The sequence below is a fragment of the Halichoeres trimaculatus genome, unplaced genomic scaffold, assembly GCF_033239565.1.
Source record: "Halichoeres trimaculatus isolate MK-OKI-2021-1 unplaced genomic scaffold, fHalTri1.1 fHalTri1_scaffold_1, whole genome shotgun sequence".
NCBI classification, from domain to species: Eukaryota; Metazoa; Chordata; class Actinopteri; order Labriformes; family Labridae; genus Halichoeres; species Halichoeres trimaculatus.
The window spans coordinates 29,493,940-29,521,337 of NW_027437179.1; the positions used below are offsets into that span (position 1 = coordinate 29,493,940).

General features: G+C 39.8%; 2 protein-coding genes across 4 annotated transcripts in view; one reads left to right on the top strand and one right to left on the bottom strand.

Moving 5' to 3' along the window:
* Positions 1–4,409, top strand: part of vgll4b (vestigial-like family member 4b) — a 38,489-nt gene extending 34,080 nt beyond the window's left edge. For both annotated transcript variants that reach the window (XM_074673507.1, XM_074673496.1), the window contains one exon: positions 125–4,409. In XM_074673507.1, the coding sequence (XP_074529608.1) occupies positions 125–381 (257 nt within the window). In that variant the 3' untranslated portion in view covers positions 382–4,409. The remainder of the gene's footprint in view (positions 1–124) is intronic.
* A 622-nt stretch (positions 4,410–5,031) lies between these two features.
* Positions 5,032–27,398, bottom strand: part of atg7 (ATG7 autophagy related 7 homolog (S. cerevisiae)) — a 65,484-nt gene continuing 43,117 nt past the window's right edge. For both annotated transcript variants that reach the window (XM_074679398.1, XM_074679389.1), the window contains exon 19: positions 5,032–6,385. In XM_074679398.1, the coding sequence (XP_074535499.1) occupies positions 6,353–6,385 (33 nt within the window). In that variant the 3' untranslated portion in view covers positions 5,032–6,352. The remainder of the gene's footprint in view (positions 6,386–27,398) is intronic.

Sequence of the window (27,398 nt, forward strand, 5' to 3'; positions counted from 1 at the left end):
TTACCAGTGTTTAAACCGATGCTAGGCAGTAAAATACCCACCAACCATTACGCAAGTGGGTATAAGAGATGTTTCTCTTTTCATTATGGGAACCAAACTCTTTCTTCCCTCCGTCTCGTTCCAGCCAACACAGCCTGTGACCCGGTGATTGAGGAACATTTCCGCCGCAGTCTGGGGAAGAACTACAAGGAGCCTGAGCCTACTGCCACCAACTCAGTGTCCATCACAGGGTCCGTTGACGACCACTTTGCCAAGGCCCTGGGCGAGACCTGGCTGCAGATTAAGAACAAGGGGAGTCCCTCGTCGTCTGGCAGCAGCCCAAACTCCTCCCCCGACAGTCGCATGGTCAATCACAACCACTCCCCTTCTTTGGTGTCATGAATGAGGACGGGTTTCGGAGGTTTTGATCCCCAGCCCTCAAAATCAACCCCGCTGTAATGCCCCTGTCAAATGTTCTGTCACCAGCATCCCTGAGGGAATGCCTGCCTGCTGGTCTGCTAAAAACACCCCAAACCCCTGAATCCTGCACTCGGTTTCTATGCACTCATAGAGGATCAATCCAGCAATAACACCTGGTTGTTTTTTCCCCTTTTGTGCTCTGGTTTGTCAACGCCGGACAATAATCAGTAATGAACATTGAGGGTTCGACTTTGGGACTTGACTGGAGCATCGAGCCGCTCCTTCCAATCACTCATCACCCCTGCGTGTCAAGCTTGGAGCTGAGCAAGTGTCTGTAGTTATATGTACATACAGAGAGGAGAGAACGGAGTGGTTTTAATTATTAATTTTCTTCTTTGTTTTCTTTGTTTCTTTAACAGTAGTTTTGTGTACTGCTTTTTGCCTCATGAGATGCCCGATAACTGAAAGAAAAGATAAGCGAGAAACACTTTGGATAAAAAACACAAAAACAAAAGAAAAACACCTGACTGTGCTACCAAAGAAACCTCAGACACTGACGTTTACCTGTGCCCGGCGAAAACAAAACAAAACATCAACATCCAGCCGTCATGTCATCTCCACTTTCTGTTTTAACATCTTTCATTCTCTCAACTTTGAGGCCAGCCTGAGTGTTCTGGTGGCGCCGTTACTGCATGTGCACACTCCGGTGACTGACTCGGTCTGATTTGCACTTGTGCTGTTGAGAGTAGAAGAGTGTCAGTATGGAAATCTGGCATTGCACACTGGGACTGAAAAAGCTCATTTTGACCTAATCTGATATAATCCAGCTTTTGGTGGTCAGTCTGACCCTGATGGAAAAGCAAACCAACACATTATAATGCATTCATTTCCTACACATTTATTAAAAAAAGAAACATCTGTATTGGGTGCGTATATTTAGGATGAGATGAGTTAGTTTCAGAGTTATTTATAAAACTGTCAAGAATGAGACACATCTAACATTAGTCACCATAATTTTAAGATGTTGTCAAGAAAATGCTATTAAAGGTGTAGAAAAATGTATGTAGAAGCAGTGTGTTTGCAAATTGGCATGGTTAACACCTAGCCATACTTCACTACGAGCAGATTTTGATCCAGCAACAAAATACCGAATTGTCTGTGAGCGGTTTCAGCCAAGAAAAACATGTTTTCGTAGGAGACACGTCAAATGTTCAAAATCATACTAAGCGGATCTGTTTCACTCTGTGGAGTCCTCTCATCCATCTCAGTCTCAAATAGTTTGCTCTGAACGAGCTTTGATGTACCTTCTGACAGCAATCAGGAGGGTAGATGATGCTAAATGTCACTCTGTGGTTAAAGAAAAGAAAGAAAAAAAAAGTCTGTTTCTCGACTGGGGGAGAGAAGATTATTCGGATCTCTTCAAACACACCTTTGATTTTGTGCATCTTTGAACACAGGTGTTGTAATTATGTTCTCTATTCTCCCTCCCTCTCCTTCACTCTGTGGTTTGGTAGATTTTCTTCAAGGTTTGAAGGGTAAACTAATGCTTTTACACATGCATGTTTTTGTTTTTACTTCCTGTTTTTTTTTAATAGCTGGTATCTATTAATGTTTTTAAGCATTTCAATCTTAACTATTAGCCTTTTCATTCAGACGTTAGTTGTTACTTCTTTCATCGTCAGTAACAGACATAGACACTATACACTCACTGCTGGGTCAGTTGTACTCCATGTTATTGTTGTTATTGTTATATTACAGTTTTGTATTGTTTTCCATTAATATCAGTATGGTAACAAACATCTAATGTGGGACAGCCTCCGGACAGGCTCTGTGTTAACGATGAGAGCTGCGTTTCCCAGCCCCCTCCTCAGCTCCAGTGTTGAGGTCGCTTTGGATGTGCAGCTTGTAAAGGTTTTTTTTTTTTTAAAAGATGTTGATCCATCGGTGGTACAGGATGCTACAACCTATAGCGTGACTGAGCTGAGACACCAAATGGGCACAAATTAGTCTTGCTGTTCTTGAACGCGTCATTCTCATGATCCTGTTTTGAAATATCACCACTTGCACTGTTTCACTAAACTAAGTATTTTGTGCGGCACAGTTCAGAATCATGATGCGTTCAGGACACATGATGTGTTTGATTGGAGCTAAATTTGACTTTTTTGTGTCCTGACTTTGGTGCCCAGACATTTTTTATACTTCAATGCCTCTTTTTTTGCTCTGAACACATGGTGTTGTAGCTGCAATTTAGCTCGACTGCTGCAGTTTAAGAGAACAAGTTTTACTCTGAAGAGCCTGCGCCAAGGTGGCAAACATTCCTCCTATAGGGAACTTTGTACAGGCCTCATACACACTCACAATCTCCATATAACTAAGAAATGGCCATGATCAGCAACACATGAAAAAGGAACAAAGACATGTTAAAGCTTTGACACGTTTGAGGACACTCAGAGCAAAGAATTTAGAGAACTGGGGGCTTTTATAGGTGGCTGTGAGAAAAGTAGTAAAGTTAGTAGAGGATAAAAGATAATGAGGTCATTAGTTTGCTTTAGTTCATTTTTATAAAGCTGGATTAGAACATCTGTCACAGGGTTCTCTAAACGGAGGCATGCTCTAACATGACCACACATTCCATCCTCAGCTATCAGAACAGATGTGACAGAACCAGAGATCATGGTCAAAGTTCGATAAAGCAACCGCCAGGTGAAGTTCTTTGAGGAGTATGTGCTAATTGATCAAAATGTGCTCTTAGTGACAGGATGGATGATGTTTTTTTATCTTTTCATAGCAGGCAGGTTTTTGGGGGTGGCAAAGCTACTGAAGTTGAGCTTCTGTAAGTACGACCTGTGAACCTGTGACGCTCAGCTGCCACTGAACGTGATTTTTTTCCAGGCCTCGCAGTGCTGCCCCCCCTTCCTCTCAGATGATATTAACAGCATGCTCAAAAAAAAAATCAGGAGAGAGAAAGGGCTCAGTGTCCAGAGGATTTTGTTTTTCTATTATTCTTCTTTCTCATTATCATTTCACTACCACCCTGTAGGTAGGAGGCTCTCTTTCTGCTTCGGCACACACTCCCTACACACTGTAGGAAAATCACTTAATAAAAAAAAATACTTTTTTATAATAGGTAACTATAAGACCATCATTACGCTGTGCGTAACGAATGTACAGAGAAAAAATCGTAGGTATTTTTTGAGGAACAATTAATTTGTTAATGATATGTAGCTATTTAATTGTTGGTTTTCCCTGTCCTTATATTGTAATCATTGCATTTTTCTTTTTTGTGAAAAAAGTTGATCTTTTTTGTTTATAGAGTTTGTTGTGTTAGAGTAAAGGTTCAAGTGCAGGAACACAGTAAACGTATGAAACCATGATACCAGTGTGTCGGTAACAGTCGCTACTTCCACTGATCCCTGATGTTCTGCAGTTTATAAGACCTGCGCTCCAATGTTTCACTAGTGATGGATTTTGTGGTGTTTTTAGAGATTAGCAGAGAGAAGTTTTGCCACTTGTCTGGTATCTCTTTCCAGCCTATTCCAATATTTTTTTCAACAAGTATGAATAAATGAAAATCAACACTGGTTATGGGCTTATTGGCAGAAAAAAATATGTTTGAGGTCAAGAGATCAGAACTGAGCAATAAGTGAAACCATCAGACATTTGAAAAACTAAGGTCTGTGTAAACAGAAATTATATCATCAAAATGAAACTGATAAAGGTAATCTAATGAGAAAAAAATTAATATACCTTTAATCTGGGAGAAATGTTCTCATCTGCAACCAAGTAAACATGAAAACTGAACAGATCAATCAAAAAGGAGTTGGTTCATTCTGTGACTCTGCCACATTTCTCCAGCTCCTTTTTGAGGTGGAAGTAGCATGTACTTAGTGGTAGTAGTACTATGTAAAACAAGACAATTGTATACAGACAAATTTGTGGCTCTGTGTCTCCTACTAAAAAGGTTTTGGCAGGCCACCTTTTTTGTACGTAAAGTAGCCTTGATGAACAATAAAATGCTTTTAAACTATTTCCTGACTGTGACTGTTTTTGTGTGGTCATGCATTAGTGAAGTTAGAAAAAGGGCAACATTTGATTTTGTGAAAACAACAATGGGTACTATTATTTTTTCAGTGGCTTTTAAAAAATAAATCACTAAGTAGTGTCAAAAATATTTGTGCCATCATTACAGATTAATGAACTCAAACTGCACCTGTACCTCAATTGTCTCTTTAAACCAAATGATAAGTAGTCAGTTTTCTGTTGTGTTACCTGTTGCATAAACATCAAACTCTGGTTTTTCTCAAGGAAACTATTCTCCATTAGGGGGCAACACAGGGGAAATATGTCAGGATGTTTTTATAGCCAGATCAGGATCTGGATTTTATCATGATTGTTTTCCCATTATGTGCAAACAACATTTTAAGTGCCAAATATTTCTTAACCTACATTCTGAATGTACAGAGCTTTGGCTTCATAGAAGTAACCTCTGCACAGTCTAAACGCAGTTGAGTTAACCTTTCATTTTGTTTGTGACCTTGACAGAAAAGGTAAATATAAACATAACTTAGAACATGAATCAAAATCAATATTAATTAATGACACACTTGTCACAGAGATAAGAGGCAAATGACAAAATATTCAAGAAATTTTTATTCCAGTTTTTGGTGAAATACTTACAGAAAAAGAAAAATGCTGGACAATAGGTAGAGTTGTGAAAGCAAAGTCAAAATCTTGGGTATCTGAATTCTGTGGTTTTATTTTACATTTCCTCACAATCCTCTTAAGGTGCCCTGCAGAGTTTCATCTCAAACAAACAAACATCATATTTGAATTTTAGGTAGTGGTAGTAACACTCAAACAGACATGGTGATCCTTGGTTGCCTTATAGTTGAACTTTCACAAACTCTGGATAAAGGCATGAGTGTGAAAAAAGAATTCTAGGAATGTGACACACACATTGCTGGATAAAAACAAGACATGGATTCATTCATAAAAACATCACAAACCCCACAGGGCACCTTCACTTCACCCTCCCCACACAAATCCAAGTGAATGTAAGACAGTTTATAGTGAAAATATTCTGCATTAGCATATAAGACAACTAGGACACGGCAGAAAAGCAATGCAAACTGCAGACCAACACAGGCATGCATCAAACTTTAAAAACACAGATTTTATATGGATTCTGTCTGATATCAGCTGATACTTTAACAGGATTGTGTGCGTCCACATCAGAAACAAGAGAAAGGCTGCAGTCCTGCAGCATTTGTGTGCTGGTCTTTGACCTTTCAATAAACAAAAGCTGGTTTTAATACTACAGTCTCCTGTACACACAGAAAAGGTGGATGGATGAATTCGAAAGTTAAGTGTCTTTTTAGATTTGTTTCATGATCTCCTTACGTGCCAGAAAAGGACACCTGAGCAAACCGCACAAAGATGTAAACATTAGGTGATGTTTTAAAGGAAAACAATCTTCTCACACAAAATAGTGCTGTCGTTTCGTCCCAGACTCTAAATATTGAGTAAATGACATTATGTGACATGAACAGGTACATTCTTTGTAAAAAAAAAAAAAAAAAAAAAAAAAAAAAAAGGACAGGTGAACACAATGTAGAAAGTGTTCAAGCTCTGATATTCTGATATACGCGAAAAACGTGAAAATTTTTCAAAAAAAAGTAAGTGTTTCATTTTCTACTGCTCTGATCTGATGAAGGTCAAGTGCTTTGGTCAAACCTGTTTCTAATTAGAGACAAATCAGAAATTTAAAGCTTTTCAAATAGACTGTGTTAAGAGTATGCTTTGTTCTGATTCACTGAGTTTCATTAGTGAGTTTGCTATTGACCTGAAACCTTTTTCCTCTTCTTGTCCCTGTTACAAATGTGACAAAAAGAAACGGAAACATGGATTGGAGTGCTGAGTTGCTCAGAGGTTCAGGGTTTGCTCCTCTTGTCCTTCAGATGCTCTCGTCATCGCTCATATCCCAAATCTGCAAAGCAAAGACTGTATTAAAATTAAGAAAAAAAAAAAAACACAACAAAGAAGTGATTAATTTGTCCCCAAAACTTGTTTTCATAGTTCCATCAAACTGTCTTTCCTTGTGGCCAATGTATACATGTTCATTTGATAATTGATCATCTGCATACAAAAAGTTATATATGGTGATGTGACTGTGCTGGATGCTCCCTGCCCTTCCTTGTTTGAATGTGGAGCATCTAAGCCTTAAGATGCTCATTACTGAAACACGGGGAAAGTTAGTAGCAACTTGTTGTGAGACAGCACTAATGCTGATATTTACACAAGTGCTGCCTGTGACAAGGCAGTTAAACAAACTGAAGTAGTAAGTGATTTGGTTGTGTGTAAGCTAATACGTCTATTAATTTTTTTTAAAAAAAGTTTCACTAAGATGAAATACCTCCCTTTAGAAAGTGTCTCTTCTTCCTTGACTTGCATGAAAAGCTTTGGAAGTTATTACTCAGCTATGTCTGAACCTTTTCTACCAGGAAGTGACAGCACCATGTGGATTATCCTCTGTCACGGACACACAGACACACACACAGACACACACACACAGGAACCTCATTTTCACTTCTGTGGCAGTAAACAACAGCAGCCTTCTCATGGCAGCAGATTCTTCACATTCTCTCTCTGTAAGACGTAATTCACATACCTCTAACAGTGTCTGGAATGTAACACACACATGGCTCTAAGTGTGCAGACACTCACACACACACAGTTTTCACACACAAATGCTGCATTCCTTAGAAATGGCACAAATTCAAAGAGCTGAACTGTGAATTCAAAGGATCCAAAGAGTCTGAATGAGATGTAACAAACCGTGAGCATGGATACAGACAGAAGATATCTCCTGCCAGAAAGAAATACTTTGCAAGCACTGGCTGATCCAGTTTATTAGGAGTGTAAGAATCTATTCATTCACATTAAAATCTAACCAAAGAGAAATATTTTCAAATCAAAATAAGCCATTTTTCACAGTTTTTTTTCCCCCGGCATGTAATTATTTGGACAGCTTGAAAAGGAGATGGGACCCTGCAGTGAGCCTTGGTGGACACCATGAGTGAACACCTGTTGCTGAGGAGTTTCAACCACTGATGTCAACACAGGAAAATCATTTTTTGCCTTCTTCACCCAGCCTTCAAGTTTCTCAAAGGTATGAATAGGACAGTAACTGTTTAAGGTGTTCCAGTCCAGAGGCTGCCGCCTTCAAAGTACCCAGCCTTCCTAGTTAAACTAAATCTAGAGGGTCTAGTCTTCGGAGGATTCTCTGTTTGGCTAATGCGGCTAACTACCTGGCACTGCTAACATCACGTAACTACTACAACCATCACCAACCTCTCTAAGATAATCTTAACCCTCTTTGGTAAGTAAAAGACCAAGTCCCAATTTGGGTTTAATTCCTGATTATTTTGTTCGTGGAACACCAGGAGGTCTTTCTGTGAGTGTGGTTGAAGAGTTGCTCAGCAGTGTGGAGAATGAGGGACAAATTCATATCAAAGCTGGACGTTCGGCATTTCTGCTCCACTGCTGCTGGGGAGCGAGCATCAAAAGGACAACAAGCAAAGAGCTCTTTGAAACCCTGCGACACTGGAGCCCCTCTCTGGACGGCTGCCATGCCGCACTGATGGCGTGTGTGTGAGTGTGTCTGTCTGTGTGTGTTTGGAGAAATCTTTTGTGCAAAATGAAAGAGAGCGGGAGGGGGGGAGGCCTTATGTAATGTAAAAAGCTCCGACAAACTGAAGCCAACAACTTTACTACACTCTTTCAAGCACGGCTGAGTACTTAGGGTGTTTTCAACCTTTTACCTCTGTTGCTGCAATGAATAAGCTGATTTCCATAAAGCCCAGATCAAAATAAACTTTTTCAGTGTTCCCTCCATTCAGGGAGCTTACTGAAATCTGTAACTTCTTACATTTCAAGTTAAAATTGTGACACAGTGATTAAAAAATAAATGTAGTGTTTCACATTCTTAAAACCTCTGTGAGGAATTTCTAATGAGCAAACTGACATCTCTAAATGAGCTACTGATGCAAACAAAACCATCACTAACGCTGTCAGACAAGGTGATATTCTTAACAAAGAGTGATGCATTTGGCTGTTAAAAGAAAACAGGACAAGATTTACCCTCTTAAAAGCTACATCAAACCTTCTACTTGAAACCACCACAAAAATAGCACTTCAAGTGGGGGCGCCAAAATCAAGACAAATTAAGCGTTTCACATGTGAGCTTTAGTTGACCCAACGGTGTCTTTCCAGTTATAGTAAGATAGCTGAAATAAGGGATTGCAGGTCAAATAAAACATGGATTTTCAGTTTTCAAACTTTATGCATGTGGAGAAAAAATTCACAAATTCAAAACCAAAAGACCAGTGGAACTGGTGCAGGCTGCTGCAGTTAGCTTTGGCAAGCACAACACAACCAACCCATGAAGATCATGCATCCATCAACACTGATCCTGTATAAAGACTTGTTACATATATTTTATTCTTGTTTTTTATTACTATTGATTACTTTATTACTAATGGACTTAGCGGCTAGTTGAAATTGGAAACTTAATTTGAATGACAAGTAAAAAAGTTGCTTCGAAACATCTTTTCTGAGGACCCATGAAATATTTGTTTGCCATTTATTTTTGCAAAACAAGACATGCATACTGTATCAACTGAGGAGGATTAGATCCCTAATCTGACTCTAAAATCAGAATTCTGAGAAAAAACAGCTAGAATGGCAATTAAAATCAAAGGTAATGCAGTCACCGCGCCTTTGTAGCCCTTTTTCAATGCCAAATTTTATTTTCAATACCATACATCAAAGTCATCGTTTGGCTTCATAAGCAGCCTGCTTTGGCTTTCCAGGGAGTACAATGAAAAGCCCCCACATGAGTAAATGCATACATATGGACTTCATAGGGGGAGGCTGGGGTGGAGGAGACCATGTGCAACAGACAGTAGTAGAGTGTGGGTGGTGTAGGTGTAGCAGGGATTAGTGGGAGTGCAGATGTGTTGTAATACATCGCCTTATCATTAGAAAGAGCTGTGATTGGTTGAGTGTGGATGGAAACAATAAAACGTCAGCCTGTCAGCTGATCACAGCTAGGTGTAAGTCTTATGTGTTCTGCATGAACTTCCACAACCTTAAGTAGTCATGTTGTCCATGGACAGGCATTGGCTAACTGTAGAAACTGTCTTTGTTTACCTTTGTTGGAAATCAAGAAGTGGTTTCTTTTAAAAGACAACAAAAACAACCTTCTATAATTACCGTGAACTCAGCACACCTAAAGTACATAAATTCCACTTTGTACCTGCGGTCACTCATTTACAAAACACAAAAACATAAATAGTACACCAGAATTGAAACTTACTGCCAGTTACAGCTATAGCTTGGATCAAATCATCCATAAGTGGCTGATCCGTGCTCCTCACACACTTACACAATCATACACACAGAAACCATGACAGCACCTCAAAGGGATTGGCAGTAACACAATCGCTGCCACATCTCCCACTTTGAAACAGCCTTATCACTTCAGGACCTTGAGTCACTGCAGGGTTAAAAAAAAAGGATTTCTGGATATTTCATGGACTCCTACAGTAAGCTGCATGTAATCATTGTGTGAATGTGTTTGTGTCTGTAATCAGTTGGGCTCCGGCTGATATGAAACTATAATCCAGGAGCGTAGCTGAAACAAGGCTGGGATCTGATCAGATAGAAGAGGTTTTAGCTGGAAGCTGAGGCTGGTGCATTCACGGCCAACTCTCTGCTGCTGCTGATTACTGACCTCCCACAGAAACAAGAGCACAAGGCATGGGTTTAAACCCTGGACTGACACATAACTGCTGTCTTACATTACTTATTTTCAAGAAGCAACTCTTCAAACCTGACTCTTTTTTTTCTCTTGAGCAAGCGGAACAAAAACTGGAGCCGTCTTACAGGAATACATCCTTAGTGTGTGTGGCCCCGGTGGGAATCCAACCTCGAAAGCCATTTAACTAGCAGCTCTACACAACCACTGATGGGGCTTTGATATTAAAACACACATCTGCTTTACATATTAGAACTGACACCAAAGCACAAAGCGCAAAGTCAAGCTTTCATCATGCAGACTGGCTCCATCTGATGTGCAATTAGAGGACCACACAGAGTGACGTGGTTTATGGCTGCTGGATGCAGCAGTGATTGTGTGCTGAGGGAGGCAAAGTATCACATCTAGTCAAACCTAATTCCTGGTTCGTTCTTGTGATTCTATGAATTTGTGTGAATTTATTGATAAAGAAACTGCAGAGCGTGAAATGTCATTACAAAAAGGGTCTTTCTTGCTTCATGGTGTGTCCTTTGAGCTTTTAAGCTTTGGTAAAATCTGGGAAATGTTACCAAATAGTTGGAAACAATTCTGCATCACTCTTGAGTTAATCTTTTGACACTTTTGTTATATGCTTCATCATGTTCCAGAGACTTATACAGTTTTTCCTCTTGTATGCCATGAATCAAACTTAAAATGGAGTGTCTTATAGAAACCATAGTGGATGTACAGGATTCACTTTGCCTAAAACTTAAAGAGAAGGATCTTCTCAACTGCACAAATTTGGCTTATGACCAATTTATATGCATCTTTTAAGAGAAAGGGAACCTGTTTTGTTTGTTAAACTTTAAATGTCTCTGCCCTTTGCAGTAAAAAGGAAGCATTCAATTTAGACTAATGCGTCCTTAAAAATGTTACAGAACCACTAGGTTTGAATTGTTGTGACTTTAAAGTGAAAGTGCATTTGATGCTTTATCAAATGTGAGATTTATGAGGAAAAGTGCAATTGATGGTACATGATGAGATTACATGACTTAGAAAACAGCTTTGCTCAGTTCTAAAGTGGTTTAGATTTAAGGGAGCACAGGCTTGGACACTGGCCGTGTTTGCACTGAGTCTGGAAACTAGCAACGGTTAAGGTTAATGTAAACTTTATTATCCCCCAGGGGCAATTCTTCCTATAGCCAGCAGGAACAAATCACGAGCAAAACAAAACAAAACAAAAAAAACAGTCTCACAAAACACAGTGAAAACATGCTACATATAATCATTGAGGAGTCTGATGGTGGTCTGTGCCTTCTTATTGGCTTTGGCTCTTGAAAGGTCATTAAGACTACGAATTTTACTGCACACTCTCACAATATAATATGTAAAGGTAACAGACTGAATTTGTTATCAGTAGATGAAGTAACTGACTGGTGTCAACCGTCCATTTTCTTTCCAGCTTTTGAGCTGATCCCAGCTGTCAGCAGGCACAAGGTGAAACATGCCCTGAACAGGTCCCCAGTCTATCACAGGGCTAACACTAAGAAATAGACTCCTGGTGGAATCAGAGTCACATGTCAACCTGATGAGCATGTCTTGGAGCAAGCCGGAGTATCACAGGGACAACATGCAAACGTTTGTAGTATAGCTAATGACAACTTGTAGTTTATTTGGTATTAGCTCATAAGACTCCATCAAAATTAAATAAATAAAGCAAAATTTAAAAAAATCAATAAAACAAAGCCTCTGTTGCCACTTCTGTGACTTTCAACTAGGGACTTCAACTCTGAAGACCACAGTAAGATCTTCAGATGGTCTGCATTTTAAAGTAATCTTTTTGGGCTGGCAATTTTCCCCATTTCTCTCTGTGACTCCACATTTGATTTTAATTGTTGGCTAACCATGGTACTTATTCTGGCCTTTTAAATTAGCTGAAGTTCATATATTTTGTTCATATTGCTTTTACTCATTCCTGTGGTAGTTATAACAATTTTCTTGACTCATGTTGTTTTTGAATTTTGTGTGTAATCTCGGCATCACTGCAAATGAGGATCAGCCTCAATGGTTTTTAAAACTGATTTTGATGAACATTCCTTGTGGTAGTTTCAGCTGCTTGGTAGCCGTTTATCGTTTATCGACTGTCATTGTCTTTAAAGTAGCATCAGAACTCTTCTTCAGTTGAAGCATAACCTGGCACACTTTGAGTCACTGTTTTGTAGATGATCAACGTCTCTCTTAAACTTTTGCAACTCTGTCACTGTAGTAGTAAGTGGCTGGCCTCAGTCATGGGGATACGCCCACTTTACAGACAGTGGGTCCCAATTTTGGAAAAGTTTAGACCCAAAAGAACAGACTCACACTTAAATGAAGAATAAAACTTCTTGTTCACTTATAAACGTGGAAACATAGTGGTAATTGTAGCTCATATAGCACACTAAACTCTAAATGCCTCCATAGTCAAGACACCAAAGCTGTGTTCATTCCTCTCTGATCTAATCAAACAAATCCTCATGAATGTATCAGCCTGCAGAAATATCAGCACTGGGTAATTAGTTCAAACTTAATAAAGAAGTGTCAAGCATGGAAATTCTTGTTTCCTCCAACAAATGATCGAACATCTGCCGGCCAGGAGGATGTGTTTGATGATTTACGTAGGGGGAGTGCTTCCCCTTTCATCCCCTCTCATAACCCTCCCTGAGGGCAGGGTTAGCATGAGGAAGGGGGAGGAGGACCCACTCAGCTACAATCAAAGAGAGGTGAACTTGTTCTGAAGTCAGCAGCATTAAAGATGCTAGCTTTGAAACGTTTTGTGTGATAAATCACCTCTAACATTCTCCTTTTCCCATAAACACACAAATTTGGTGATACATAACAACTTCATTATTCCATCTGTTTTTAGCCCAAAGCTTCCTTTTTCTCTGCCTCCGTGGTTTGCCAACATGAACCACAGCCCACTCATCATGGAGACACCATACCTCAAAAACACACTCCACTGAATATCACCTCAGCAACAAAAACAATAGCAGGTGTGTGTTTTGACCCCATGATGCTAAAATAGATTTAAAACAAGGTATGACATGTCCACTCATCTATAACCACTCGCACACCATAGACACACAGTTCGAGTGAGTCTCACTTCCCACACTCGCACTTAACCAATGAGCACAAAGCCACCTCCGCACAAATATGGCGTGGGTTCAGGGTGGTAGATCAATAAATAATGGAGTTTGGGTGTAGCCTTTCAGAGCATTTAGTTTCCGGTTATGGAGGAGTAGTGGGCTGTGAAACAGCAGCACTTTGAAGTACAAGAGAGGTGATAAGGTCTGCAATCACCTGAGGGGCAGCTCAAGGTGAGACTTTTATCTGGTTTAAGTAGAGCCCTTTAATCTAACTGGAGTCTATGCAATAAAGAAAACAGCCAACAGCAGGTCTAAATGGTTCCTCTTCAGTTTTCTAGGTATCCTTTGACAATCCAGTATCACCAAATCTTCAAGTCCCATATTTCATTAAGTTTATATGTGTAGCTTCTTCTCAACATTCTGGGTATCTGTATGCAGGAAAATGCACAGGAGTGAAGTGCAAAACACAGTTGCAAAAGTTTTTAGTAAAAAGAATAATTAGACTTGATCTTGATCCAGGAAGACAATGTGTCATGTTCCCGTAAACAAGATCAACTAGGATTAAAATGTGTTAAATCTTCATTCGTCTGAGTCTTCCCTTCCAGTAATACATTTAACCCCCCTCCACACACACACACACACACACACACACACACACACACACACACACACACACACACACACACACACACACACACACACACACACACACACACACACACACACACACACACACACACAAAAGCACCTGTTTCGAATGTACACAGACGCTGATGAGAGCACGTGTGCTGCAGCTTTAAGCAGAAAATATGACCTCATGCAGCCCAGTGTAGCTCTGCTGTTGCTGCATTCTCAACTACATTCCTGAATTTGCCTCAAACATTCCTGCACAATGTGGCGGGAAACTGCTGTGTGCTGGTTTTCATTGGTTGGAAAATAGCTTAAAGGAGGAGGAACAGTTTAAAGAGCAGATCCCTTACAAAATCAGGAAAATAAAACAGTCTTTCTCATGAGTCTGTCACAGACAAACTTGTGTTCGAGAGTGAGACAGAGACTAGTCGTTTTCTAATATGATGTTTCTATTCGTCACAACTGACTGACATTCGACTGACCTTTGGCCCACGTTTGCAGGCATTTTCCTCAATGCTACAGTCAGTATCATAGAGGATTACTTCAGAAATTTATTTTATTGTGGAGACTTAAGGGAAAGGTTTTCCATTTTCTAAATCTGGCCTTTTTGTGGCATCTCCCTTGATTTTTTTGTTGGTACAGTAAAGGTGTTAATGCAGGGGTGGCCAACCAGTCAGAGACCAAGAGCCACAAAAATTACCGTGGTACTACAAAGAGCCACATCACACACACACTTCTTCTCACACATAAACGAAAGGACATAAGATGAAAATCAAAAGATTTCCAAATTTTGAAGTGACATTTATTGCATTTGTAAGCGTGTTTCAATTCGTACTAAGAGCCGTGTCAAAGACAAATTTTTGTTTTTACTGCAGAAGAGACAAAGTTTCATCCATCTTTCTATCATGATAGCTATGAGCGCATGTGCGATGTAGAGAAAAGAAACTGAAACTTAAGTATCAATTACATCATCCAATATTGATCAATACTGATCACAACATCAATATATCAATAATTTAGATTTATTGGTACACCACTACTCATAATCAATGGATCAAAGAGCTGCACACTGAAAGGCAAAGAGCCGCATGTGGCTCCCGAGCCTCAGGTTGGCCACCCCTGTGTTAATGTATCATACCTGTTTGAAATAAAAGTAACAAATAATCTCAAACAAATCTAGAAGTAGAAAAGACAGTTTGATATTTTTGAATGGCGATCCCTCAAAGGACACCACTATGACTTTTAACTAAATTTCAGGCAACAACAGTATATGTTGAGCTTCAGTCTCTTGTCGTTCACAAGTTCAAAGCTGGAGGAACAGTGGCCACACAAACCCGCACGTGGCAGGAAGAGGAAGCTATCAAACGCTGCCACCACATTCCTGAAAAGGCAGGTGGTCAGAAACCCTCAAATGATTGCAGAAGACCTGCAGCAAGACTTGGTGGCAGTGGTCACTAAGGTTTCAGGTAAATACTGAAGGCTGAAGGCCTACATGGTCAAACTCAAAAAACAATCAAATCAGATCAAACTGGAACATTTTGGGCCAACAGATCAGTGGTACAACTGGAGGAAGAATAAGGTATATGTGAAAGTAAACATCCTGGAGAGAAGCATGGCAGTGGCCTGGTGATGCTCTGGTGCTCCTTTGCTTCTTCAGACACTGGAAACCTGCAACGTGTGGAGTGCTAAAAGATGCTTTTTGTGAAGGAGTTGAGTCATTTTGAAACTGTAGTAGTCATTAATAGTGGCATTTTGCTTGTAAACTTAAATTGCAATTGGGCTGAATAAGTTTGAGTGCAGACAACAGTCATGTTGTTCTGAGGCTCAGGTGGTACAAGCAGTCACCCACTGAGAGAAAGATCCACGCATAGATCCCCAGCCCCTTCAGTCTGCATGTCAAACTATACTTGAAGCCTGAATTTCTCCTGAGGGCGTTTTGAGAGAGTATAAGTATCTGAATAGATCCTGAACACGTGTTGGCACCTTTAAAGAAAGCCTCTACCATCAGTGTGTTTAAATGTGTGTATAAAAGGGTGGAGTGTGATTTAGTGCAGAACACTTTGAGCGGTCTGAAGAGTAGAAAGGCTTTATATGTGCGGTCTAATCTTTTTATGCTTCTTTCTAGGCCTTCATCTTCCCCTGATTATCACCTCAGGCTATTCAAAGTAATCATACAGTAAAAATATACGACTACTGAAGAACTCTAAAGCTTCTAATGCCTTCTGTTTAATAAAGTAATGTCTCCAGGCACCATATACAATTCCACACAATAAGCAGAGCTTTGGTTAATATTGCTTGGCAGTAAAATCACTGGTGTGATAAAGTAGTTCCAGATGCCTCAGTTGATAAAAGATGTTGGGAGTCTGTGATCCAGATTGGGAGCTGTAGGTGTGTCATATTTTGACGAGTAGGGTGTCACCAAAAAATAGGAAAAAGAGCTGAAACCTACAAAGCCTAGATGTCCCACATAGAACAATTGTTTCCACCAACAAACACAGATTTTAAAGTCTTGACAGCTATAATAGGGGAAATTTTGAACCACTGAGGAAATACACACACAGCAGGATTACAGGGATGTCTCCGCAACAGCTGAGAACCCATGACAACACCAATTCTGTTTTTCTGTGAACCAAAACAGAAATATTCCAGCAACAGTTTGAAACTTTGGTGAAATACTCGTAAATTTCCCCGATGAAGCAGACTCCAATCAGTCAGAGCACCACAAACCACTCGACCAGATCAGTGACCATATATTTGGACACCCTTGATGGGTCACTAGCCTCACTCAGGGCTAACATACTGAGATAAACAAATACTACCTATGCACCATTTACAGTGACCAATTCTGTTTTCATAAAAAAAGGGGTTGCGTTCTTATCAGTGCCTCAATATTCTAAGCCTTGACCTAATGTACAAACAGACCTTGATATACTGCACCATCTTTCACCAGTATAAGGAAAAACAAGCCAGCTAAATCTAAACTTTTTCCACATCAGCTGTCTCCCTCCTTACAGACCATGTGTGGACTGAGAACACACAGGTTTAGGTAGCTCTGTTTCCCCACTGTGCTTCAAATGATCATTTTGTGCTTTTCCCATTTCCTGCAGTGCTCCTGTGTGTTCTCTCTGGTGTCCTCATTGTTCCAGGTCTACAGGTCTCAGGAGGGGAACAGAGAGAAAAGGCCATGGGTTGGATATGACTGTGAGCATGTGTCAGTGCACGGATGTGTGTAATTGTGCGTGTGTGTACATGAACTGTTCAGTTAGATTTTAGACAGGAAGAGGAAGAGGAGATGGGTGGACACAGGAAGAGGAGGGGGACCTACTAACCTAACCTGCGCTCTCAGCAGAGCATGTCCTGTTCTTTTAGATACACCACTGACCTATAAAACCACTTATAGTGAGTAGATTAAAAGTCATGGACCATGACCTTTTGTTCCACACGTTAAAAATGTGTCAATGTAAAGCTGAGTCACTTTGTGGCTTTGAAAATGGCCAAAAAAGCTCTTAAATTTGCAGTATTACAAACAGGGTGTTGGCAGCAACATTTCCAGCAAGTGTTATTGAGGAGTCAACAAATGCACATCGATACTCTTTTGATGGGGAGATGCACGCATCAATTCTGCTACAGTGAGATTACTACAGGTCTAATACACCCAGCAATACCTGTAACCCAGGCTGCTGATTACATAATTTTAAACAACCAAACATCTTGGAACCCATGCTTAAATCACCCCAGAGGCTAATGCTACTGTTAGCTAGCAGCTAGAAGTAGTAACTTTAACCTTAACGTTACGTTAGTATCTTGAATCATATTAGCTTTGTGTTTGAAGACACAAAATTTACAGGGGGTTCTCTACTAGTTTTTAAATTAAGCAGTTCATATAGCATTCTGTTAGCTAGCAGCTAGCTGACTTTAACATTAGCCTTAATAATACAAAGCAGTTGACATAGCATACTGTTAGTTAACATTGCATACTGTTATCTAGCAGCTAGCTGACATTAATATTTACCTTAAAGTCAACAAAGCAGTAAGAATAGCAGTTTACATAGCATGCTATTATTTAATACAGCAGTTAACATAACATACTGCTAGCTAGCAGCTAGCTGACAGCAATGTTAGTCTTAACTTTACATTAGTATCTCAAATCAGGAACACTGAAGACACTAAATTAAAAGTAGCCCAAATCTTGTTTTATTCTGTCTAAATTATCGAACCCTTTAAAAAACTTGGATTTTCAGATTTTTTTCTCAACCAGGTCTTCTGTATAATTTATCAGTCCCTGGAAAAAAAGTGATCAAAATTTTCAATTACCAAACAATTTCAAACTTAAATCAGGAGGGAGTGTGAAAAAGTAAGATAACCTTCAATTGGCAGGTGAGAGGGTGTTAAAGCTCAGGAGTTCAAAAAGCTGAAGATTAGTGTGGAAGAGAGTGAAAGCTGACATCGCTTTAGGTGAAAGTGGTCTGACACTGGTTGAAAAGAGAGAGATCAGAGGAGCTTTGGTGGGAAACGAGTTAGTGTGCAGGTCCCAGCTGAGGTCACATCCCCTGACTGTGTTTTCATAAACTTTCCAGTCTTGGGGGTAATCAAACAAAAACACAGGCACTCACAACTCTCAGCACAGATAGCAAACTTTAGAAACTAAGCTCATAACACCAGACGACCGACCGGGAAGTGATGCAGCATCTGCCCTTTTCCTGCTCTTCCCATTTCCTCATCAAACACTGCATGCTCACTCCACTTCTCCATTTTTCTTATCTCTACTGTAAGTTGGTCAAACTCTGGTGCCTCCCCTTTTCCCTTTTCTGCCAGAGTCATAAAGGCCAGCTACAACAACAAATGGAGCCTCTCTCCGCTGGGTGTGGTGGCCTGCGGAGCAACAGCTGGGTCCTGTTGTTTCTCCCGAGACACCGACTGACTGCTCGGCCTCTTTTTGAGGACAGCTCTCCCTCTGTGTCCATTAACCTTTCCTGAAACTTTAGCTGCTCTGACTTTCTCAGTATTGCTGTCCCTCTGAGGCACAACCCTTATTCGTCTTTCTCTGAACCATTCACTGATTTTTCTTCAACTACTCATTTTTCAAACTTTGTCAAACGACTAAATCTCTGCTTTCCTTGAATCCTCTTCTCTTTCAAAGGTTTGGATTTATCCAGCTCCATCTTCCTCACACCACCTTTTATGTACTCATTTTTATTAGCGTAATATGTTCTCCTCCATTCTCTCCCCCTCCCCTTTTCCTTCTGACACATTTCCTGTATACTGGGGATGGCTATCAACACATTTTCTGAGTCATATCTGAGTGTTTCATAACCTCACACTTAACAAAAGATTGATTAAAATGTCAAAGTGAATTCAAATTGTTTCTGAAAACACAAAAGTATAAAATTCAGAAACAATGTACATCCATCTGTTTATGACCACACTGAAAGTAAAGACTCATTTCTTTTTACAGAAAATGCTACGAATCATAAAATAAAACACTTAAATGATTATATACTCCATTTAGCAGAGCAGCTGATGACTCTAGGGAGACATTAGCGTGTGTGTACCAGTTTAAATTCAACCCCAGTGAACGGCTGTGAGCGTGAAGCTAACAAAATTGCAATAACAGATCAACTTGTGTGTGTGTGTGTGTTTGTGTGTATGTGTGAGACAGAGAGAATGTTGGGGCTTACTGCTCTATGAGGACTGCTCTTACAAAATGTTGTTTACCCTCCTCCCATCAAGACAGAGAAAATTGCTTTGATTGAACAAATGATATTTTCTGTAAGCTGTTCATTTCGTGTGTGTGTGGGTGTGTGCATTTGTGCCCTCATGCGTGCATGTGCCCAGGGGCCCTACAAGTGTTTGATTGCTCCTCTGACCACACGTCAGTTGGCTTTGACTCACAGCTCTAATTAAACTGAGGGCAGGTCTGAACTGGCAATCCACACACACACACACACACACACACACACACACACACACACACACACACACACACACACACACACACACACACACACAGAGTTCATGGGGAAAAGAAGGCAAAGTTCCAGGTAAACCCCAGTTGAGGCGATGTCTTGATCTGATGATAATAACTCCAGACAGCCTTTCATTAGAAAAACTTCTTCACAGTAAATGAATCACTGATCAAACACTTCTCAGAGAAAAGGATTTCCTCCGTACCAGCAGAGCTATTGAGGTCATTTAGGTGCATGCAAATATTTATGGGTACTAAAAAAAATCAGATGTAAAAAAATGAGTCAAATGTGAAGTGGTTGACACTTCAGTAATTTTCAATATGTCACAGTACGACACAATAAGTTGCTGTGATACCATATGATCAAGCACTACCAAGTGGCAATTCAGCTGCATAGCAATACATCACAATATCCAATATACTAAAAAAAAAACTGCCTTTTAAATGACGAGTTTCACCACCAGGAGATATGCCAGGTTGATGTATTGATTCAAAATGGAGGGAAATCTGTTTAGGGGGCTACATTAGCGTAATCATGAGTTAGGCTGAAAATGAAATGGAAATACACCTATGTATTGACACTCAAGCTTTTCTGTACAACTACAGACAAGGCTTTCATGAAAGAATCTAGAAATGATAATAAACACAAATTTCTTTTAAAACACTGACTTGCATTTAGAGTAATCAACATAATTTTCAAACTGAACAATGAGTCCACAGTGTAAGGTTATAGCTTTTAGTTATACAGTTATAGCTAACTGTAATAGTATTTTTTTGAACCTCAAGCTATGACCCTCTGAAAGCTTTTTAGTGCTTGAACAGAGCCAAAATGAAAATGTTACAATGTTAAAAGTCTAAAAGGAAAAAAAACCCCATAAACAATTCAGTTCTCTTTGTGATGTCCTGCATGTTGCAGACTGATGCAAAGTTGTACTTTTATTGTCTTATTTTGGCTAGGGATGGGTATCGAATGAGGTACTTTTACAGGTACTGACCGAATTCTGTCAAAAGTACCGAGTATCAATTCACGTAAAATCAAAAGGTACCATGTTTAGGTACTTAAATGCATCCTTGTGACTGTGAGGAAGTGGAAGAATAGGTGATTTTCTGGACATGAACGCAGCATTGCAAGGTTATATATTAAAGAATGAATATGTTAATTGAAAAAATATATATATACTTGATTACTAAACAAATTGATATGTTTTACCACATAAACACAAAAGAGTAACGAAAATAGGTACCGTTGAGGACCAGTACTGATTGCCAGGTACCAGGCATTGGTACCTTATCGTTTTAAATGTGAAAGGTACCCATCCCTAATTTTGGCCAATAACCAAGCAGCTACATTTGAAAACAGGTAGTGAGGATGAAGCCAGTCATGGGCATGTGTGTTGTATCAGTCAGTCATTAAGAGAAATGGTGACCAGAATAAGCACATGAGCAGCAGATAAGCACAAATGGAAACGTGCATAAATGTGTTCTCATATATCTATACGTATATTACTGCCATTTGTGTGTGGGTGCAATAATCTGAGCCAGAGGCTTGATGTTATCTTGGTCCTCCATGTGCTGAACAGAACAGCATCAGGAGGAAAAGATAAGAACTGGCACTGTGGACACACAGACATGCATCGTGTGTTTGTGTGGTTTCCTTCTTCTTTTTTTTTTGCAGGCCTGAGCTCCAGGGCAGATTACCTGTGACCAGCCAAGCAGGCCAGGATCAGACTGTGCAAGATTCAGACATGCACATGCAGGCAACGGTGCATAGCCCCCCCCCCACCACACACACAGACAGAAACACACACAGTCCTACAGAGTGGTCCAGCTCTTATCTGTGTCTTTGATGCAGCTGGAGCGCTTTTCTGTATCAAAGATAAGCTGAATCAGGAACAGAGGAATAAACAGTCCTGCTCTCAGACAGAGTCATGAAAACACGTCTGCTTAGCTTTAAGTTAGTGCACTGCACAACAGAAGCTGGATGTGCTTTTGCAAAACTAAATGAAAGTAAAAAATCTGAAAAATAGATGGTGGGTTGAACAGATTTTTGTGGTTATTGGTCACCTGCAAAATTAGCCTCATAGCTGTGATATACAGCATAATTTGAAATCTTCACACATGCTGACGGGACCTGACGTTGATAAATAAAATGAGGCTATGAGAAAAAGTATCATGTTGATCTCTGAAGTAATTTGCATCATGTTTTAAAAGTAAAAGAATGGATTTCATATAAACTGTGTCCTTTCCAAGCTCAGCCTCTGGGGCAAAATGATCCCCTTGAAGTGTGAATCAGGGTCGCTGGGTTTCGGAAGTGAAACCCTACTCTAAAAATGTAGCTCCGACACAGTTACAGAAATAGTTGTTAAAAGCTACCGAAGAGGAAGAAGGGTAGGAGCTAAACAGGGACGACTAGACTACTACTCGGTCATCTGTCTGACTGACTGTCTGTCCCTGCTCACAGCCAGCTGCCAGGCCAGAAGAAGGCTTGTCTCTGGACTGAGTGGCGCCTCAGAAGAGAGGCCATGTATAGGAGCAGAGCTGCTGCAACTTTTCCCATGCAGTGAGGGAAACGTTCTCTTTATGATGCCTCTATTTATGACTTATGAAAATAACCCCTCTATGATTGATGATTGGTAAATCTGAATGGGCCCCCTCTGGCTCGCTCGAGGCGTGAGACAGCTGTACTGGGTGCCATGCGACCCCTTTGGCCCCCACCTACAGTACACCTTGTCACCGGCTCCAGCACTGTGTGCAAGAGTTTTAATAATATAGAGACCACCATAGTAGTGTCCCTGTGAAGTAAAGCTATGTGGTGGCTTTAGATATTCAGATCTTATCACCTCCCATTCTTTACAGTGAGATTTCTGATAGCTGTTCAATCCTTGCAACCACCATTATGTACACAGTATATACACTAAAACGATGCAACATTCAAATGAGCTCACACACTTTTCTTTTTGGGAAGTCACAGAACTTTAAAAAGGAAAACATACAAAACTATTTTTTTTTGTTGTATATTTGAAAAGTGAGACAAATTAAATAAATATATCACTGGCTAGATATTGAGTTGTTCTTTTAATGTGGGCTCTGTGTATCAAATGTTTTAATACTTGAGGGGTACATCTGCTGAGGTTTGCTCCCTGTAATAAAAGAAACACTGAGCTGCTATGCTAGCTCTGAGACTCATGTTACCTCAACTATAGAAACAGTAAAGTGGGGGAGATGACACTGCCGGCCCACCTGATCCAACAACCTAAATATGTCTGGATCTGCTCTGATACAGTCTGTTTTTAAGAAAACACATTCATTTTATCTTGTTTAATGGAAGCAGTGGTAGTGACATGATACCAAAGCCAAACACCAATTTAAAGGGCGCATAAGGGAAGAAAATGTTCTGTGATTTCAAAATCAGGACCACTAAGGTGTTATTTATGATTACCAGAGTGCCTGTTTACGGTCCTGCTATGTTTTCTTTTTTCCTGAAATTTTAAGCCCATAATGCTACACTGAAGCTGACACATGTTGCCATTTATCATGCAGTTACTGCAAGGAAAGACAGAGAGGAGACATCGGAGGAGAATAAATGTAAAGATGCAAGGCGCGTAGGGGTACACAGACCTACAGAGTAGGGTAAAGTCTATTAGACGCAGAGGTACAAACCTAGCTTCAGGTGTGAAAGTTTAGTCTGTTTTAAAATGCTCTGCCTGTATCATCTTTGATTTTATTGAATCACATTTTATCAAGACACTATAAATTACCACTGAAACAAACCCTGTAACAGCATTAGCAGCAGCCTACACTTGGAAATTGTATCTCGTAAAAACATGAGTGGTTACTTTCTTCTCTGTCAGGACCACTGTCATTAACCCCGTAAAGCTGGGCCCACCAATTAATTGCCAGAAAATTTTCTTTTTTTGGAACTGAGATGTCTATTTACTCTTTTAACAAAATCCACAAACAAAATTTTCCATATTATTTGGTATATGACATTTTTTTCACATTTGATAAATTGGGCTCTTTCAATGCAGAAAAATACTTATTTAAAAAAAATTATCAAGAATTTTGGTCTTATTCCTACCCAACTTCTTGGAAATTAGCAAGGATTTCCCTGTTAAAAAGTGTGTGGGTGGAATGATAATCATCAAGAGGGCAGAATACATTTATAATTTATTTATTTATTTAATTCTTAAAAGGTTTTTTAAGGAACGTATCACGTTAACGAGATAGTCTTTGAAACTCACGTATAAAATATGATATGGTTGGAATTATAAGGTCATTGTTGACAGAAGTCGTACTGCATTCTCAATTCTGATTTGTTAGTGAACAGGAAGTAACATTAAAAAGCGCAGGATTTATATATGTTCCAAAAGTTATACTGTTTTAAACTGTGAGCACTGCGACAGAAGCTTGCTGTTGCCAAGGGCGTTTATGAACTGAGCAAAGCTGAATCACATTTGGTTTGAATAAAATAGGCACTTTCAGCCAAAATCAGAGATGGCTGTGCTCAAACGTTTGCATGTTTGTGTTTACTGCTTTGTGCATACAGATATGCTCTGGCACCACTAAAAAATTACACATCAATACTTCACTTGAAAAAAAAATGTAGGAAACAACAAAGCTAATACTGAAATATGGTGCTGTGGTGAAAATAAAGCCACAGTTGGAACAGTTGTCAGGGCAATACATTTCCCTTAAATATATCTGCACCACCAAATATACTCACATCTACAACGGAGAAAAACTTCCAAACACTTGGTCAAGAATTAGCAAGGTTATAAGTCAAGCTTCTGACTGACACAAAGCTTCTGAATTTAGCCCCCCAAAGAACCAGGGAGATTTCAACTATGTATAGTGACGAATGCTGTGTGTATGTGTGTACTGGAGTGAGGCAGAAAACCCAGAGGGAGAGGGGGCCAAACTATGTTTGGGGAGGATGTAAAGGAAGTGTGATGTGACTCTAAATAGCTGACATACATCCTTGTAATTGGAGTGCATGTTTATAATTAGCTGTGCATTAGATGTTAAGCATGAATAGCTAGCATACACCCAGGACGTAAATACACACGTGCTTAGTGCGTATGGTAAATAGAGGCACTAGAACATGTATGTGCCTGTCCGAAGACAAATTTAAAACCTGATATTTTTTTATAAAACCTTAAAACCTTTTATTTTATTTTTTGTTGATGTCCTGAAATTTACAGGCTATGGACATAAAAATCACAAAGATGTCCTGACAATAATTCATACTTCAATAATTCAACAATATAACAATGTAACAAGTACTGGAGCTTCCATTGTTCTTCTTTTTCTGAAATGAGAAACTCAATCCTCCACAAAATTTTAAATGTAACCACAGGTTGACAACTTTATATCCTTATCTTATCAAAGAGAGATTGGGCAGATTTTAGTTTTTAAATGTCATAAATAACAAGGAGTTTAAAGCCTAAATGAGGCTTCAACCTTAAAGAAAGTTTGTGTTCTGCCTTTTTATTGCATCCATTGTCTAACCTCTTTTGGCCATCTGACTGATTCCTTTCACTTTTCCCCACCCATGTGACCACCGCAAGGTTTTGTGACGCAGGTAAGATTAAAGGATATGATGGGTGGAGGGTTGCTGGATGACATTGTGTTGTAACATCTAATTGAAAAGCGCTGGTGATTACTCCCCTGAGTGTCAGATTTGAAGGGAAAAGGGTGGGACTTTGATATAAACAGACATAAAACTGAATGTTATGAAAACCTAGCAACGCAGAAAAATCATTGTGATTTTATGGGACCTTGAAATAAATGAAAGACAAAAAACACAAGGGTGAGCTGTGCTCTCCTGGAAATTTGAAATCAGATTTTGAGATGCCTTCTTTTCTCTTTCTTTCACTCTCTCTGGGTCTCACAGGAGGGTGTGCAGTGTGCTAATGAAAAAGCAGACTTAATATGTTTTCCCTGAGTCCATCTGGTAATAATTGTAGCATGTAGCAACCGTAGCTGTGTTTGGATAAAGCTCTGACATACATGGGGGCCCTGTGACGCTCAAGTTCTGTGTGTGGTTATGTGTGTGTGTGTAAGTGTGTGTGTGTCTATATGTGGGGGTGAGAAAGAGAGCAGACTGAAAGGAGGAAAGGAGCATGTGACTAGTGTGTGTAAGTGTGTAAGTGTGTGTGTGTGTGCAGGTTCCAGCTTGTGCATTTTCCAAGCTGCTGGGTGATGAGCCAACATAACTAAATCAACTTTATCGTCAACACACCGTTTTACGTAGAGCAGCGTGGACCAGAGCAGGGTCGAGTGTGGGTGGTTGGGAGGCTTCTGCTCCTTCGGGGCATTCTTATGACTCAAGGTGATGATTTGTGGCAACTGATGGCGCACAGAGTGTTATCACAAAAAGCCAAAGAAACAGTTAAGTCTATATTTGACTAAACTTTGTGTCTGTGTACGGGAATCATATAAAAAGAAGTCCAGAATTAAGATGTAAGATCTCTTAACTGAAAAGTTATTTTAAAAAATGTATTATGAACTTAAAGACGGTGCAGTCTTTGAACACTGACAACAAAAGGCTTGTCTTAACTCTTATCTATCTTACTGGACCTTTCTTGAGCAAGACCCTGAGCTCAAAAAGAGTTACTCTGGATGTTAGCTAAAAACAAATCTCTTCCAAACAGGGGGCCCCGGACCCAAAGGACGGCTTGATGTGGAAACTTCCAGGAAGGTCCCATTTTATTAAGTTGAATGATGTGATTTTACAATGATTTCATTTCAAAATACCACAGTGACATGATGTTGTTGTTCAAACACAGGTTACACCCTCAAAAATGTTATTGGATAATGAAATCCATCAAATAAAGCCTCATTGTGCTCTTATGTAATCCTACAGGATAGAATCATATCAATGTACATCTGTTACTTACTTATGTGTCAAATGATTAACTTTAGACTAAATAATGACAATGTTGTTGCTCACAACAATTTTATTTTAATCTCTTTGATGGAGAGGTTGTCACATCTTATCCCTGAGTGACTAAATGACCATGTCACAAGATCACACCAAAACAAAAGCCCAGAGTGCAACAAGTGACACATTCTTCTTGGAGCTCACTTATCTTGTGACTTACTGGCAGCGCTGGTTGGCGTAGGTGGATGGGAGTAGAGCAAGAACTCTGGAAAAAGACCCTTTGTGCTGAAAGAGGGTCACACATCCTCTGTGAGCTGCAGTCAGACTTAGATTAATGTATGCGGGGACACACGTAAACATGCAAGCACTTACTGAAAATGACAGACTGACTGACCAAAATGAAGAGTGACAAATAATCATGGGGCTCTTATTGACACTGTTTACCTAAGTCAGCATGGTAGCACAGGGAAAATTCACAACTTTTCAGTTTGACTGAACTCCATGTGATTACAACCTTTCAGGTAACATAAAAGATTGGTATTGTCAAAACCTCAGGACTTGTATCCTCCTCTCTGGTACTTGTAGACCATGTTTTGTGAGTTA